The sequence below is a fragment of the Toxorhynchites rutilus genome, chromosome 3 (genome assembly GCF_029784135.1).
Source record: "Toxorhynchites rutilus septentrionalis strain SRP chromosome 3, ASM2978413v1, whole genome shotgun sequence".
Taxonomy (NCBI): Eukaryota; Metazoa; Arthropoda; class Insecta; order Diptera; family Culicidae; genus Toxorhynchites; species Toxorhynchites rutilus.
This window is the reverse complement of record NC_073746.1, coordinates 137903447-137919944: the sequence shown is the minus strand read 5'-3', so window position 1 is coordinate 137919944 and position 16498 is coordinate 137903447. Positions and strand designations below refer to the sequence as shown.

The following is a 16498-nucleotide window of genomic DNA, read 5'->3' as shown; positions in this document are numbered from 1 at the left end:
CCGTCCATTTCTTTCATTGCCCGAATGAAATCCTGGGGATCCTTGAAGCTAACGAAACCATAACCTTTGCTTTTGCTGGTTCGTTTATCGCGAATAACTTTCGCACGTTGAAAGGAGGGAAACTTATTGAAGGTACGCGTCAACAATTCGTCATTCACATCGTTACCCAGATCACCGCAAAAGATGCGGAAATCGTCGTCTGACCAATCGGCAAGCGATTGATCCTCCCAGGTTTGCCCACCAGCAACGCGAACGGTCTGTAGATTGGATCGATTATTTCTAATTAATATATAATTTATTCTTTCTAAAACATACCTTTCGATCCTTCTTTCCTCTCCGATCGGAATTGCCGAACGACTGCAGAGCGGAAGATGCTCGCGCTGCTTTGATAGCCTCTTCTGCTATGGGATTTGGGCCAGATTTTTCGGTTTTCTGCTTCTTAATCTTAGTGGTCACTTCAAACTGGATGTTTGCAATATCATACTGGCAATTGATGAAAAAATGTTAAATATTCGTACCGCAGTTGAGTAAGAATGCTTACGCTTACCGACTGAACTGGAGCAGTTGAAATAGATGGTCCTATGGAACTACTTGAGGGGGCATCTACCTTAGACAGTGTCCCAACCGTAGGTCGAGCATTATATAGCTTTGGCGCACTACTAACAACCGCTGGCGTAGGTTCCGTTGAGTATGACTTCTCCGGGACGTGTTGAGGAGTTGGGGTCGTGTAAGTGGGCAGAAATGGAGGAACAGGTGGTGGCAGAATACGCGATGGTACTGTAGCCAGCTTCTGTTGCACCTGATTGTACGTTTGCGACCCAATTACAGTGCGCACTTGGGACGGAATGAAAGGATTCGATGACATAGAACTTGCCGCAGGACCTGATGTCTTTGATATTTCTGCCTCGAACCTGACACAAGGGAATACTTATTAGATAGATGACCTACATAGTATTGCTTGCTGTTTTACCTGGACATTTCATCTTCCATATTTTTGCGTTTCGTACCCATTTTCGCGCAATTAATTCACGATTCAACAAAATGTTTTCAAAAACGTTTAGCCTCTATCAAAATAAAAACATTGTGTGTTATTTCCAGACAGGGATGCCAGTTCATTTCAATAACATATACACGCTTAGCGGAAATTACTCTAAAGCCGGGTTCAGACGGTGCGAGCAAGCATACGAGTCGGTCTAGTCAGTTACTGCAGTGCAGCTACTCACACCGTGTGAACACATCATGCCAGTTATTGTCATGTGTTATCCGGCGTGCGAGCTACTTCAAAGTTTTTTGAATTTACTCGCACTCGCATGCTTCAAAACGTCAAAAACAGAATTTAGCGTTCGAATCAGGGATGCCAAATGTAAAGAAATGTCTCTATTTTTAAGATATTTGAAAATATGCGAAGATATTTATAGACTTGAAAATTATTGGAAAAACAAATAAAACCCTCATAGTTTCTTAACGAAATCATTGTTATTCTGTTTTGCACGCTGGCGGGGCACGCTTTCTTTTTGAGATAGTTTTCTGGAGAATGTCTAATATAGAATCATTATCAGGCACAATTTTCATTCAAAATTCACTCACAACTTGCGAAAAAAAGTAAGGTTCTAAGAAACAGAATACATATTCGATTTAAAAAAGTACATTTTCATTCATTATTTTAATTTTTGACGCGTGTGAATAAAATTTTAAAAAGTCTTCTAGACTATCATTTAAAGCATCACATACTTCCGGAATTATCTTAGCTATGGATGCTTTCGAGATTCTAAAAAATATCGACAACAATCTGAACAATATTCCAGAAGAAAGGCATATCAATGTCATTTATATTATCACTCTTGCAGGTACAGCATCCTTCATGAGTGTATCTTGGCGTTGTATTTGTGGAGCAATTAAATTCAACAGTTTTTCCACTTGTTCAGGTGTTATTCTCAACACTGCTCTGTAATCTCTATAAAATTGTGTAATGATACATTCAACTGAAAACCTAAGATGAAAACTACCAATAAAGAAGTCGATTTCGGACCAATCATTTGACAAATTCGGACCTGATTGCTGTTTCTGACTATTTGATGGACATTTGAAAAATCGCCTGGCATCCCAGGTAAACCCGTGCCGTAGTATCTAGTTTCTCGCCAGCAGCTCACACTATGTGAACGGACAAGGCGAGTCAACCAATTGTCAAGCGAGTCCACCGGGTCAGTAGCTGCTCATTGTCAAGTCAGCTACTAGCAACGTATAAATGGGCCTTAAGATTTAGTAAAATACGATAAGATACACGGAAGAAATAAATTATAAAAAGTAATGTGGAGAACATGTCACCTCACATTCTCAATTGAATTAAAACGAAACAGATACTACCTAACTGTCTGTTAATTCGGTTCAAATGTGCGCTTACATTCTGTTCGATTGGAATAAAAGCCCACTCCAAAGTGTTTTAGTGAGCTAAATGATGCAAGTGAAAAATCTGGTGGGGTCCTATGCGGCTATCTTTTGGTAGCAAGCATTAAAAATCAAGAGCATGGAAATCATAACCTGAAAATTAAAATGAAGTGCTCCACGCGGTCCTGCAGCAGCGATTTTAATTGCAAATCGCCAAGAAAGCTTCCGAATGGGTATCCAAACATCGTCTTCCAAAAAAAACTATCCAACGTAATCAAATGTTGAACATATGATTCCAAACAGTAAACAATACGTGGGTCCCCTGAGCGCGAGCCCTACTTTATGCTGCCTACTAGAGATGGGCAAACCGTTCATGAACTGTTCAAAAGAACTAGTTCACCAAAAAGAGTGAACGAACGGTCGTTCTTTTTTACTGGGCAACTGTTCACATGTACTGCTTACCCAGTTCAGAACGAACTGTGTACTAAGACCGCTGGCTGAACTGTGTATACAGTTCAGTTCAGAACGAACTGTACGGTGAACGATGAACTGTGTATGCAGTTCAGAACGAACTGTTTACGATAGTTTACGATGACCGCTGGCGGAACTGTGTATACAGTTCAGAACGAACTGACCGCTGGCTGAACTGTGTCCTCAAATTAACGAATGGAAACAAGCGATAGCCCCATGAAATAACAAAAATAAGATGTCGGTATTGTCGCTTTCATAATAAAACGCAATATAAAATTGGATTGTTCGATTATTTATCAACTAAAAATTAAATTTCATATTCTCAAGTTGAGGGTAATAGATCAGTAAGATATGCAAATCTACCTCACAAAAAAATACAGTTGAAAGCGAAACGACTCAAACAGTATTTTTCAACAGTAAATACAAATTTGTGCCGCTAATACGAAATGTTTTTATATTATATCACATTGTGCTCGATCATTTCGAGAAAGTCTTTCGCGGTTTGGTAGTTTTGCTATAGCAGTTATTGCAAAACATTGAAGAAAAGCAGCGCAACGCTAGTTTGTGCTGAAAATTAAAAAAAAAATCAAAATCATAGTTTGATTTTATATTCTGCTAAGATATTTTTAACAAAATTCGGACATATAATTATTGCTAATTTTCTGAATGAAAAGAACATTCCTACATAACATCTCACACTTTTTTATACATGATATGGCATATCCCTCTAATGTACGAAAGAGTGAGTGAACTGCTCAAAAGAACTAGTTCACTTAAGTGAACGGTTGGTCACTGAACGGTTCATTAAAGTGAACCATTCTGCCCTAAGTGGTGCGGACTCAATCCACTTCATTTTCAAGTTAATTTATGGATTTTTTCAAGCGATTTCTTGCAATAAATTCTCAGACCACCAGAGATGCCAGATTAACAGATATGTTTGTAAATTTACATACATATCTGTAAAACTTTTTTTATTTTTGTTGCAGACTTTTTGGATACAAGGCTCTATTTATCACATCAAAGATATTTGACTCATCGTATTACATTTTTCCATAGTTTTAATACATAAATAAAAATATTTAGTTCATATCAATACACATGACGTTAGATCTATTTTTTGAGTAATAATGGTTATGTGCGCAAACTAGCGCCTAACTGCCGGTGTCACCACAGTGATTACGTGCGCAAAATAGGTCGCATTGCAGTGATGTCGTGAGCATAGTATCGCTCAGTGGCCGACGACAGTACTTCAGTATCTTTTGCATTCTATTAGTGTTTTGTTTGGTAACAATAAATTGTATACGTCAGCATTTTTCATGATTTCATAAGTACTTTTGCCCTGAAATCATTGCAGACGAAACAGATAATACGATTCCTCACGATGAATGAAAAATTGCATTAAATGTATCTATACTATACTTCAAAATTTCATGACAGTGAGGGAACAGAGTCGAGAACCTCTGAGAACTATCGATGAGATTGGTAAAACGTGTAATTGTAATTTTCAGAGAATATCGAGAACAGCCGACGACAAACCAGGTAAACCGAATTAGCGCTGCCGCCGAATCATTTTTTAGCAAACATACGGTGCAACATGTGCGTCGCTAATTCCCTTAAAAATGACTCTACTAGAGTGGTATCTTTTAGCAAACGACAATGAGTTGATTCTCAAAGCTTTAACCCTTTCGTTACGAGCGTCGTCTATAAACGACATCCGCGTGACGAGCTGTGTGTACAAGCGTCGTCTTTATACGTCATGAAATTCATACTGCTCTTCGATCATACCAGCGCGATGTGCATACTTTTCGGCGCAGTATTCCGTGTAGCACTGTGGCGGAGCACACTGCCGTAATGAAAGGGTTAATTGAACAACTTTGAGTAATATTGAGATTGACTACATCCGAGCGAAAACGGAAACCGTTTCATCCCAGTCCTTGAGCATCCCTTCAACCTCGCACTGTTAGCCTATATATATCTATATAAATGAAAATGGAAGGCCAAATATGTTCGTAAGCGGGCCTCGAAGGAGGGATGATCCGATTTTAGCCTTCTTTATTTTGTTGTGTTCGTCTCTTCCTGTAGACCATTATAGTGGAGAGCAAAATCGGAAAGTTTCCGGAAAACTCAGAAGGAATGTCAAAAAATTCTGAAAAATTAATTCCCATATAACCGAAAATTACATCATGATACGCGTTTTAAGTCCATTCAATATATGCGCTAGCGAAGTTTATCGTTGTTCGAAAGTGGAAATGGATTTTCAGACAAAACAACGCATTCCTATATCTTTTATCTATCTATTTAAATAAAAATGGAAGGCTAAATCTGTTGCTTATCCCAAAATCCAATGAAGGAAAGGCTTTTGAGCTGTCTTCATTTTATTGTATTTGTGGTATTCTGCCCACAACGTGCCGCATTACAGGTCTGTTCAATTTGCTAAATGTCGCATTAAATGTAAACTACTGTATATACAGTGATTTCATGCAAATAAAGGGGTGCTCAAGGGGAAAAATGATTTTTCGGACCACCAGTTTACCTTAAAAAATCAAATCTCAAAAACGTAAAAAAAAGCTTCTCTGAAATCGAGATATGTTATGTATAACATCCGCAGCTTTCTAGAAAAGTATAAAAAATATATAGCACCCTCAACGCCATGAAAATAATAGAAAAAAACTACAATCGATAATTACGAAAACAAAATCCTTTTTTTTTGCAATTTCAATATATTACATTTTAATGAAAAGCTAGCTCATTGGCCTCAATTAGATATGCCGATAATATAAATCGGTTCAGTGATTCAAAAGTAAAGAATTTCTGAAAAAAGGCAGTTTTTGGAAAAACTGGGGAAAATGATTTTTCGGACCACTCTAAAATGGAAATGGTCACCCTAACGAAAAAATAAAAAAAGGGTCTAATGCTTTGCGATAAAGAACAAAACTACCACTTTTCATCGAAATCTGAGAACCACTATATCGGTTTGGCATGGAATGGCTGTATATATGAAAGATGTACATATACAAAATATACAATAATATATAATACAAAAGACAATCTCACGAGCATCGCGATGTACAAAGCATCAATGAATCTGGAAAAATTAACGTTAAAAGACATTTCTACAGATCCGCACACTTTTACAGACATTTCCACATTTTTAATAGACTTTCACATATTTTTACAGACTTTTTTTAAAAATCATCTGGCAACTCTTCGTTCCATTTTTCATCGAATGTTTTCAAATCGCAGGAGTAAACATTTACGTGACTTTGACTTCGTTTGTTTTTATTTCGTTCGGAGAAAGGGAAATCAGGGAAAGTGGACATTAAAAATGCGTTGCTCAGTGTAAGGCTGCCCGAATACGAGTGAAAATATTCGCGTTAGCTTTTATTGTATTCACTCGGAAACGTATTTACAGACGCGCTGGGTCGATTTTTAAGGAGACAACAAACTAGTTCCGAATAAGGATTCGCGTATCTGTGGAGTAAGTACGATGTTTGAATTATTGAAAATGAAAAGTGTAGCAAACCTTTCATACACATTTTCAGGATTATTTTTATAGCGTCTTAATACAGGGGACTGTAAAAACTGCTACTTAATCTCGCTGCGCGATACCAAAGCAGCCTTTATGCGGATTGCCCAGCGTGAGAAACCAAATTCCCCCTGTGGGCGCGATGCAGACTGCCTTCATTGCAGTGATGCAGCGGGGATTTTCCATTCGCATGGAACTTCACATCACTGTGGCAGATTGAGGGACTCGTTTCATCGGAGACAAAAAACCAACACATGCTTAAACTATAACTATGTACATTGTATTTTACTTAATACTATAGAAATATATATGAAATTATACAGAGTTATAAATTATACAAGCACTTAAATTTCTTCTTAAATTCTGCTTCAAATTTACTGCTGTTGCATACACTCTGCTGTTTTTAATCGAACTAGTGTGCTGTCCAATCCGTTGGCGGAGCATGTTCGATTCTTTTTGCAGGAGAGCTGAGGATTGCACTTTAGGATCTGGCGTCGAGGGATTGCATCGCATGCATCTGTTCTCTCTTCAGTGCGCTTGCGACTGTACATTTTTGATAGAGATACATCGTTACATTTCAACCGGAAAAGAAACCTCGAAGCGCAGATTGCTTTGCCGTTATATTCATAACCAGTACTAGCGGATCATAATTACGCGGATTTCATTCATTGCTTCACTAGCAAAACTGTTTTCACCGACGTTAGAAAAAATAGTCCTCAAAACATTTCACTTTTGCTATGTATGTACGTATCAAAATTCGCCAATGTCGAATTACGCTCCCACGTTAAAATCTTGGAGTGAACTAAGCGTTATTCGTAGTTTGTTGATGATCGGTCAGGTTCTGATACCTTGCAATATGAGATTCTCTTTCAGAGATGCAATGGCCAATTAAACAATTGACGGAAAAATGAAGTTAGTTCATTTTGACGTAGGACTACGTCTAACCGGAAGATATAGGGGGTGAAATGGAAATCTAGGCACTGAACAAGTAGGAAAAAATGCAAGATTTGGAACGCTTATAACTCGAGCATTTCTCAATAGATCGCGAAGGTTTTTGCATCAATCGATAGGAAATATATCTACGCATCTATCATAACGAATAACATTTCATTTTTCTTGAGATAAATAATTGAATAATTGTTAAATATCAAGCATTGTCCAAATGCCCTATGTGCCCATTTTTGATTGGTCCATTTTGTGCTCCTCAAATCGTACCGACCAAAACGGGCAACCAGAGCAGCAGCGAAATAGAATGAAGCACGATTGGAAAGGAAAAAGAAAAAAAATGAACGAAACATTAGTCGCAGTATCACACATGCGTAATTCTCGAGCCAGCCAGTCAGCTTAAAAATCCCCGCTCCGCTGCAGTAACGATCATTCTTTGTGTGGACACCGACTGGACAACATCGTTGCTGGACGAGCTGGACGGCGAGGGATCGACACATACACGCGCAGAACTCTTTCCGTTAGGATGCCATTCAGCATCGAGAAAGTTCCGGAAAGATCTAATCATTGCTGGAAAATAATCTGCCAGTTCCTTTGGGAATTTTCAAAATATATTCATGTGAAAGAGTTTAATTGAATGTTTTCTATCCATGTAACACTGTGACCAAATATGTGTCAATCAAGTGCTATTAACAGGTGGTTATCGAGTTGGCATTAACCACTGGTGGGCTTCCAGTATCGAGGAAAATGTGGAAATATCTAATCGTTACTGAAAATAATCTGCCAGTTCCTTTGGGAATTTTCAAAATATATTCATGTGAAAGAGTTTAATTGAATGTTTTCTATCCATGTAACACTGTGACCAAATACATTTGGTTTTGTGGTTTTTCAATCAATCGCAATTAACAGGATAGCTTCAGAAGATTATTCTTCCCCATCAGTAGGATATTTCCGTATCCAATATTGTATGCGCCCGCAATCGATTATTGCTCAGTCGCCGAAAGTTCCGAGCTCAGAGAGTTCATTCCCCTCTAGTTTGCCTTCCAAATTGCCATTGTAAACCACACCTTCTCTCGATTCAATCACACACAAAAAGCATACTTAAGCGATATTCTGGTGGTGAGACACATTCATTTTTCGTGAGGACATCGACAAGACAATATCGTTGCCTAACGTGCTGGTGAAGGATCGACACATACACGCGCAGAACTCTTTCCGTTAGGATGCCATTCAGCATCGAGAAAGTTCCGGAAAGATCTAATCATTGCTGGAAAATAATCTGCCAGTTCCTTTGGGAATTTTCAAAATATATTCATGTGAAAGAGTTTAATTGAATGTTTTCTATCCATGTAATACTGTGACCAAATATGTTTCAATCAAGTGCTATTAACAGGTGGTTATCGAGTTGGTATTAACCACTGGTGGGCTTCCAGTATCGAGGAAAATGTGGAAATAACTAATCGTTACTGAAAATAATCTGCCAGTTCCTCTGGGAATTTTCAAAATATATTCATATGAAAGAGTTTAATTGAATGTTTTCTATCCATGTAACACTGTGACCAAATATGTGTCAATCAAGTGCTATTAACAGGTGGTTATCGAGTTGGCATTAACCACTGGTGGGCTTCCAGTATCGAGGAAAATGTGGAAATATCTAATCGTTACTGAAAATAATCTGCCAGTTCCTTTGGGAATTTTCAAAATATATTCATGTGAAAGAATTTAATTGAATGTTTTCTATCCATGTAACACTGTGACCAAATATGTTTCAATCAAGTGCTATTAACAGGTGGTTATCGAGTTGGCATTCCAAGTATCGAGGAAAATGTGGAAATATCTAATCGTTACTGAAAATAATCTGCCAGTTCCTTTGGGAATTTTCAAAATATATTCATGTGAAAGAGTTTAATTGAATGTTTTCTATCCATGTAACACTGTGACCAAATACATTTGGTTTTGTGGTTTTTCAATCAATCGCAATCAACAGGATAGCTTCTGAAGATTATTCTTCCCCATCAGTAGGATATTTCCGTATCCAATATTGGATGCATAAAACCTTGTGCCTCCAACGTAACGCTCTCGTTTTCGAAGTTCTCCAAATATTCATTCATTCAGAATGAATTCAGATTCAACTTTATACAAATGATCTCTAAATCAACGATAGTCCTACGTCACCCTTGCGGTTATACCATAGATATAACCCACTTCCTGTTATAAGTTTAATTATTTTTGCCTTTAATAACAATACCTTTTTTATAGTGTTGATTATCATAAGAAAAATAACACTCCTAATCGTTGGATCTCTTTTGACATTTCAATTGGATCTTTTTTGACAGCCGTTTTGATTCAGTCCGCACTACCTAGATTCTGCCCATCTCTACTGCCAGCGCTCAATTTGTGTTGGTTGCGATCAAGATAAATACAAAAATATATAGAATATGTGCAAAAATATATTCGTGAAAAATAGTGCACTGTCCTAATCTAATTTATATCTCAAATATCAGCAGTATTTCCACGGTGTTTACAAAACAAAAAACACAAAATTCAAGGCTCAGTATTTCCCTTGATTAAAACATCCAACACAACTGCCCAGCAAACATTAAATCGTATAATTTTGCACGTGCTAAGTATTATAAGAAATCAGAATAAATCATAATCGCAAATAATATCAATCAAAGTATGTATCGTTTATATTTGAAATCGCATAAAATGTAAAAACTCGATTATCATTATCAAATTAAGTCGCAATTCGGTATAATAAAAATCAGTTTTATGATGTACATTGTCATAAAATATATTTAATCCGCATCATATGCGTATATTACGCTGATGCAGTTTGTGTGTCGTATAAGCGTATAATTTAAATCGATTCAGTACTGCAGTGAATCGTGTTGCATGCTGAAGAAAATCATGAAACAGTAAATCATATTAGCTCCTAATAAAGAACATATTACATCATATTGAAATGTCAATGAAATGCTCTAACATTGACAAGTATCATTTCATAACAGCAATGTCTGAACACATACGAAAGAATAAAATAATTAAATTTAAAAAAAGTGGCTCTTATATGGCTCGGAAACCAGGAATGACTGATCCTACTGCATAGAATGTATTAGGTTATATCATATCGAATCATATATATGAGTTTTAACCGCTGTTGAATTAAATTTTAGATAGCCGCGCGAGATAGCTGGTGGATGATAATCCAGACGACAGGAGTTCGAACCCACATCGGATCAGTTTTCTCCAAACATCAATCTGTGCCATTTTGAACATTTATTATCCACTCACAACACAAGTAAATTTAATAATTTTTATTTCTACAAATATAAATACTCATTTATAAAATTGGCGATTCGTGAGGCTATAATAAAAATTTTACGAAAATATTTTGCTACATTTGTTTTTTTTTCTATGTCTGTAATAAATCGTATATGAGTATGGCAAAAGTCATATTAGGTGCGTTGACAATTCATGAATATATTCATATTAGATCGCAATTCAATTTCAACATAATCGCTATTATAGTCGGTCAAAGTTGCATATTCATCCAAACTAATTCGGTAAACATTTGCCATGCATGTATATGGCCTCCACTTTTGCATGCATATGCTAGTTAGGTGCATTATATGCCTACCGAAATTTAGGGCATATGATGTTATATATACGCTTGTTATGCGATTTAATGTTTACTGGGTGGTTACTTTCCTGTAATATATGGCAAATTAGCAACACAAAAGACAACTAATAGCGAATTCGTTTTTGAAACTGAGTTAGTGCCAAACTGACTCTGTAATAAAAAACGTTTTCAGTTTCACGAATGCGGTGGTTTGTTGGCGTGCGTTATATAGTCTGATTTGTTTATATTTGCGACAACAAATGTACAGTGTCGACGTCTGGTGGCAATATTAGTTCTTGGGAGGTAAATTATTCTTTATCAGCGTTGCGACAACAGTTAGTGTGGCACTGGGGTTGAAACAGAACAAAAATGAATTCGCTATAATTTAGTAAGTAAACACGAACCTGTTGCAATAATTGTCAACCTCCTTTTGCTCTAGCATTTATACAAAAACCAATTACTTGTAACAGCTCATTCCGGATCTTCTGGATCTGGTAGTCTCCTTCCCGGTATATACATAGAATTCTCCTCCTCCCTGAGCGAAATTAGAGGAGCCACAATCAGCGTTATTTCTTGTCACCATCGCCGTAAGCTGATAGTACTCTTTTCCCCGCCGATGGGAGCCACTCAGAATTACATCTTGATTGGAAAGGAAGGCATTGATTACGCGGCTAGAAGCGAAAAGATATACTAAAAACATACTTTCCTATTAACGTCATCGGAGCCGAAATACAATAGATAGCATTTTTATTGTTCGCACTGGCATCCAAATATAATTTGTATTGTTGCTGCCTTGTTGTATGCAGTGTTTTGTCATTTTTTAGTGCTACGAAAATGCGTATTTGGGATTTGTACTATTTAAGTATAAACGCCACCGGAGCGCAATTTCCATTATGAATTGGTTTTTGTTAATTAAATTTATTCTTAGATCAACGTAAGGAAGACGTAGTCCCCATCAATCTAGGATAAGAAACAGAGGCGGACCTAAGTCACCGAGGTGACACAATCCGAGTCGGCCGCCGTCGGAAGCAGCGGCCTTTCACAAACAAACCTGTGTTCCATCGATTGCCCGGTTAGTTTGAAACATAGGAGACGATCCTTTAGTTAGATTCGACCAAGCGTTAGCGAGCGTCGGACGGCATACCTTTTCCCGGTGAGGTTTCGCTTCGAAACATATCATTCATATTTCAGTACAAAAATTAACCGGGCAAATGTATGTCGTCCGACGCTCGCTAACGCTTGGTCGGACCTAACTGAAGGATCGTCTCCTATGTTTCAAACTAACCGGACAATCGATGGAACACAGGTTTGCTAGCGAAAGGCCGCCGCTTCCAAGGGCGGGTCGGCGGCCGACTCGGATTGCGTCACCTCGGTGGCTTAGGGCCGCCTCTGTTCCTTATCCTCGATTGATGATGACTACATCCCCACTACGTTGCTCTCAGAATAAATTTCATTACGAAAAAAACATAATGAAAATTGCGCTCCTGTGGCGTTCATACTTAAATACCGCAAATCATAAAATCACATTTTCATAACAATTAGAAATGACAAAACACTACAAACAACAAGACAGCAACAATACAAAAGATATCTGAGTGCCAGTGTGTACAATGAAATTGCTATCTATTTTATTTCGGCTCCAGTGACGCTAATACGAAAGTACCAAACATCCTTCTGCACTACAGTTGAATTTCACTCGTTGGGCTATCTTTAGTTGGGCTCCCGTTCGTTGGGCTATAGCCCAACTAAATCGAAGACAAACGTCAATTCTGACAACGTAAAATTTTTTTCGAGGGGCTCGTGGATGGTGTTTTTAGGTTTAAAATAAATTTTAAATGAATCATTGAAATAAATAAAATCGAATATTATTCAACAAAAACAATATTTATTTTAAACGTTTCAAACAAAATTAAACAAACCACGTAAATTCATTTTCAACAAAATGGTAGAGTTCTTCAACATGCTCGTTTTAGCCATTCAACTTCAGTGATTTTCGAACGTAGCGTGTTCAAACGGCATACTTCTGCAACATCATGCTTCATATAGCGAACTAGGCAATCAATTGACTTGATTGCATCGCCAAAATCAGGATCTCCGGTACTAGTAATGGAAGTATCAAACGAATTACTTCCATCTTCTGTGTCTACCAACCATTCTTCTTGCATTTCAGGTTGATCTTTCTTGAGAACTGATGACAAAATCTCGTCATCAGAGAACACTTCACTGGTTACCCAATCTGGATTATGATCAGCATCATACACCTGATCTTTGATCCACAGATCAATATCTTGCTCAGATGTTTTTGTTCCTGCCAAACTGTCAATCCTGGACACAAGCGCTTTGAAGTCATCATCGGCCGCTTTCGAGTCTACATTAACAGCATCCTCCGGCAAACCATCGATCAATTTCTTCCACGAATTACGTATAGTTTTGTCAGATATCTCCTCCCAAGAGGTTGCCAACCACGAAATACACTGTTGAAGATTAATCTTCTTCAATCGTTCATCGAAACTAAAGAGGAAAGTACATAAATAAAACCTCAATTAGAATTTGAATTTAAATTTTGAAAAATCACAGACGAAAAACTATCGTGCGCATAGTTTTGTGTTTATATTTGGAATTAATTACAAAAATTTAATGTTTAATATTTGGAAATTTACCTTAAGTGTTCGTTTTCCAGAATTAATGCGAGCATCAGTTTTCTTTTATACTTTCGCTTGATTGCATTGATGACCGCTTGGTCCATCGGCTGGCATTCAGCAGTTACATTTGGTGGGAAGTAGATCACTTGAATCAGTCCATCGTCACTCTGTAGAGATTCGTCAACGTCATAATGACTGGTGCAATTATCAAGAACCAGCAATGCCTTTGGCTCCAATCCTCTCTAGGCCGAAAATTTTCGAACAGCGGGGACAAACTCTTCGTGGAACCATTGACGGAACAACAGTCTGGTCATCCAAGCCTTTTTGGAATGATTATATGAAACGGGAAGTTCTTCGATGTTGATTCCTCGTGGTTTTGCAGCAGTGCAAATGAAATACAACGGAAGCTTTAGGGAACCATCTATGTTGGAGCAAGGCATAAATGTATACCTTGTCTTGTTTTGCTTCCGTCCGCTTGCCACGGTCTCATCACAGGTAACGATAGAGCGTGTGGCTAGGAGCTTGATGAACAAGGCAGATTCATCTGCATTAAAGACTTGGGATAGTGATAGCTGCATTTCCTGAATCTTCTTCTGTAGAACCTTCTTGAAATTTAGGTACGCTTCAACGTTTACCGATGCCTTTTCTCCTGTTACGGCTTTCACGCGCAATCCAAACCGCTGCTTAAAACGATGCATCCAGCCATCCGAAGCAGAAAAACCGTGCACCGCATAGAGCCCCCGGTCCTGGAACATCTTAAACAGTAGCTCCGCCTTTGCTTTAAGAATATCCACTGTCAACAAAATGTTGGACTGCCGCTGCTGTAAAATCCAGATGTAAATAGCTTCTTCCAGCAAAGGGAACGTCTGCTCTTTCAATGTTTTTCGATTATTTACACCATATTCCTTGAACTTGTCCACCGCCTCACGAATTGCTTCTTTCTTTTGGATTATTCTCGTGACCGTAGAAGATCCTACGCCGTACTTCTTCCCAAGAAAGTCATGCGTACCACCTCCTGCTTCAAAATCTTCAATTATGCGAACCTTCTCCACCAGCGTCAGGAAATTGCTCCTCCGTTTCCGGTTAACGTTCGTACTGGATCCTTGCAAACCATCCATTTTGAGCCTGGCGATCGAAATGAACGTATATTAAATCTACGCTAATTTTAATATCAAACTTCATTAAGAACTTACCAATTAATCCAACCTAGAACGAAACTCAACCACGAATGAAATAAACGTCAGTGGTGTGAAAACTTTTCTGCGTTTCCCATAACAACAAACAATCGGTGTGGCCCTCGATCGATTTTCGACTTTGACAGTTCAGCCCAACGAGTGAAAGTCTTTCACAAATTGGGCTAAGAGCTTAGTGCAACGAGTGAAATTCGACTGTATTATGATTCGACCGCTTATTGTAGATATCTGAAAAAAAAAATAGAAGCAATCATGAGACATTGTTATAATAGACATCCAGAAAATTACCTAGCTACAGTAAAGCGCGAGCAGCTATTTTTCCAACGAATGCATTTGTCACCAATAGACACGATTTGTTTTGTAAACAAATTTATTTTTTTCACGAGCAATGGCCGAACCAAGGCGTATAATAAGGTGGAACGTTATGTCAGAACTGCTGTTCAGCCATTACTTGAGTTCGAATTGACAGCGGCCAAACGAACGGCTAGAGTTTTCCGAGAAAGAGGATAACAAATGGCATGCAATGAGGAGTGCATGCCGCTATGTGTTTGCTGCGCATAAATGTTGGTTTTGGTTACGCTGTTGGCATCATTGTAGTGTTTCGGTGACTGCTGCAAGTTATTGTCTGCATTGCTGTTCTTTTTTTTTTTTATCTGTATTATAGTGATTTTCAACTCATTTGGTTGGTTCGTCACTTTTACTTCCATTTTTGGAAGAATGTCGGGAGTGAGAATTGAACTCGTGACCTTCAGCGTGAGAGGCATGGATGTTACCACAACGCCAGATCGCCTCCACTATTGCTGTTCTACGGGACGTGAGGGTTGTTGCCGTTGCTGCTGGGATTGGAAACTCAGCGATTGTGGGAGCTTTGCTAGTGGGTATATAAAAGAGGTGGCTCTTAATAACCGGTGGGCTTGTGCCGTATTGCTTTAGCTGAAGACTCGCCTGATCGTTCGGGTTGTGAGACACAACAGCTAGTTCGATTGAAACCAGTCCAGCGTAGGTATATGTTGGTGGGGACCGCTATGTAGCATAAAGATTTGATCTACTTTGTTTATAAACAAAAAAAGCCGCTGTCATTTTTCATCCCCTCGCATCATCCACGCCTTATCATCATACTGTCGAAAACGAACCACCTGTCAATTCCAGCTCCTTGGGCCCTAGGTGGTGCGGACTCAATTCACTTCATTTTCAAGCAAATTCATGCATGCCTTCAAGCGATTTCTTGCAATAAATTCTCAGACCACCAGAGATGCCAGAATTACAAATATGTTTGTAAATTTACAGACATATCTGTAAAACACTTTATTTTTGTTGTAGACTTTTTGGATACAACAATATTTCACAGGTTTTTGAAAAATAAGAGGCTCTATTCATCACATCAAAGACATTCGACTCACCATATGACATTTTCCATAGTTTTAATACAGAAAACTTATTTTTCATTAATTCGTTTATTTTTACAATCTCAGTCACATAAGTTTAATGGAGCTGAATTCTTAACTAAACATATTAACTATATCTATATATCTATGAACAATTTTCCTTAATTCTATTGTTAATAAGGTAGAAAACCGATTACTCGCGGTAGACTCGAGTTTAGAAGGGTGACATATTTTTATCAGGAATAGGATGGGATATAAGGATATGTTGACAATGTTCACACTCACATTCTCACTCACACTCATCACACTCAATTCTTAAACCTATCTTA

At 38.0% G+C, this 16498-nt stretch overlaps 3 protein-coding genes and 1 long non-coding RNA gene across 5 annotated transcripts in view; all 4 read right to left on the bottom strand.

Moving 5' to 3' along the window:
* Nucleotides 1–1126, bottom strand: part of LOC129778224 (RNA-binding protein 42) — a 31496-nt gene extending 30370 nt beyond the window's left edge. For both annotated transcript variants that reach the window (XR_008743403.1, XM_055784995.1), the window contains exons 1-4: nt 971–1126; nt 548–911; nt 316–483; nt 2–257 (exon numbers count right to left, since the gene is read on the bottom strand). Coding sequence is in view for 1 of the 2 variants with exons in the window: in XM_055784995.1 (XP_055640970.1) it covers nt 2–257; nt 316–483; nt 548–911; nt 971–1011 (829 nt within the window). In the remaining variant the exon portion in view is untranslated. The remainder of the gene's footprint in view (nt 1; nt 258–315; nt 484–547; nt 912–970) is intronic.
* A 9569-nt stretch (nt 1127–10695) lies between these two features.
* On the bottom strand, nt 10696–12628 carry LOC129777637 (uncharacterized). Its single transcript, XR_008743272.1, has 3 exons — nt 12613–12628; nt 11354–11620; nt 10696–11038 (listed from the first exon to the last, which is right to left on the bottom strand). It is a non-coding gene; the product is annotated as an uncharacterized LOC129777637 (long non-coding RNA).
* Nucleotides 12629–12750: 122 nt separating this feature from the next.
* On the bottom strand, nt 12751–13842 carry LOC129777636 (uncharacterized). The gene is made up of 2 exons (XM_055784014.1): nt 13610–13842; nt 12751–13460 (listed from the first exon to the last, which is right to left on the bottom strand). The coding sequence occupies exons 1-2, from the start codon at nt 13693–13695 to the stop codon at nt 12905–12907; spliced, it is 642 nt and encodes a 213-aa protein (XP_055639989.1). The 5' UTR covers nt 13696–13842; the 3' UTR covers nt 12751–12904.
* On the bottom strand, nt 13834–14883 carry LOC129773516 (tigger transposable element-derived protein 2-like). Its single transcript, XM_055777129.1, has 2 exons — nt 14785–14883; nt 13834–14716 (listed from the first exon to the last, which is right to left on the bottom strand). Exon 2 carries the CDS (start codon nt 14707–14709, stop codon nt 13834–13836), a length of 876 nt encoding a protein of 291 aa, XP_055633104.1. The 5' UTR covers nt 14710–14716; nt 14785–14883.
* Nucleotides 14884–16498: the final 1615 nt, after the last annotated feature.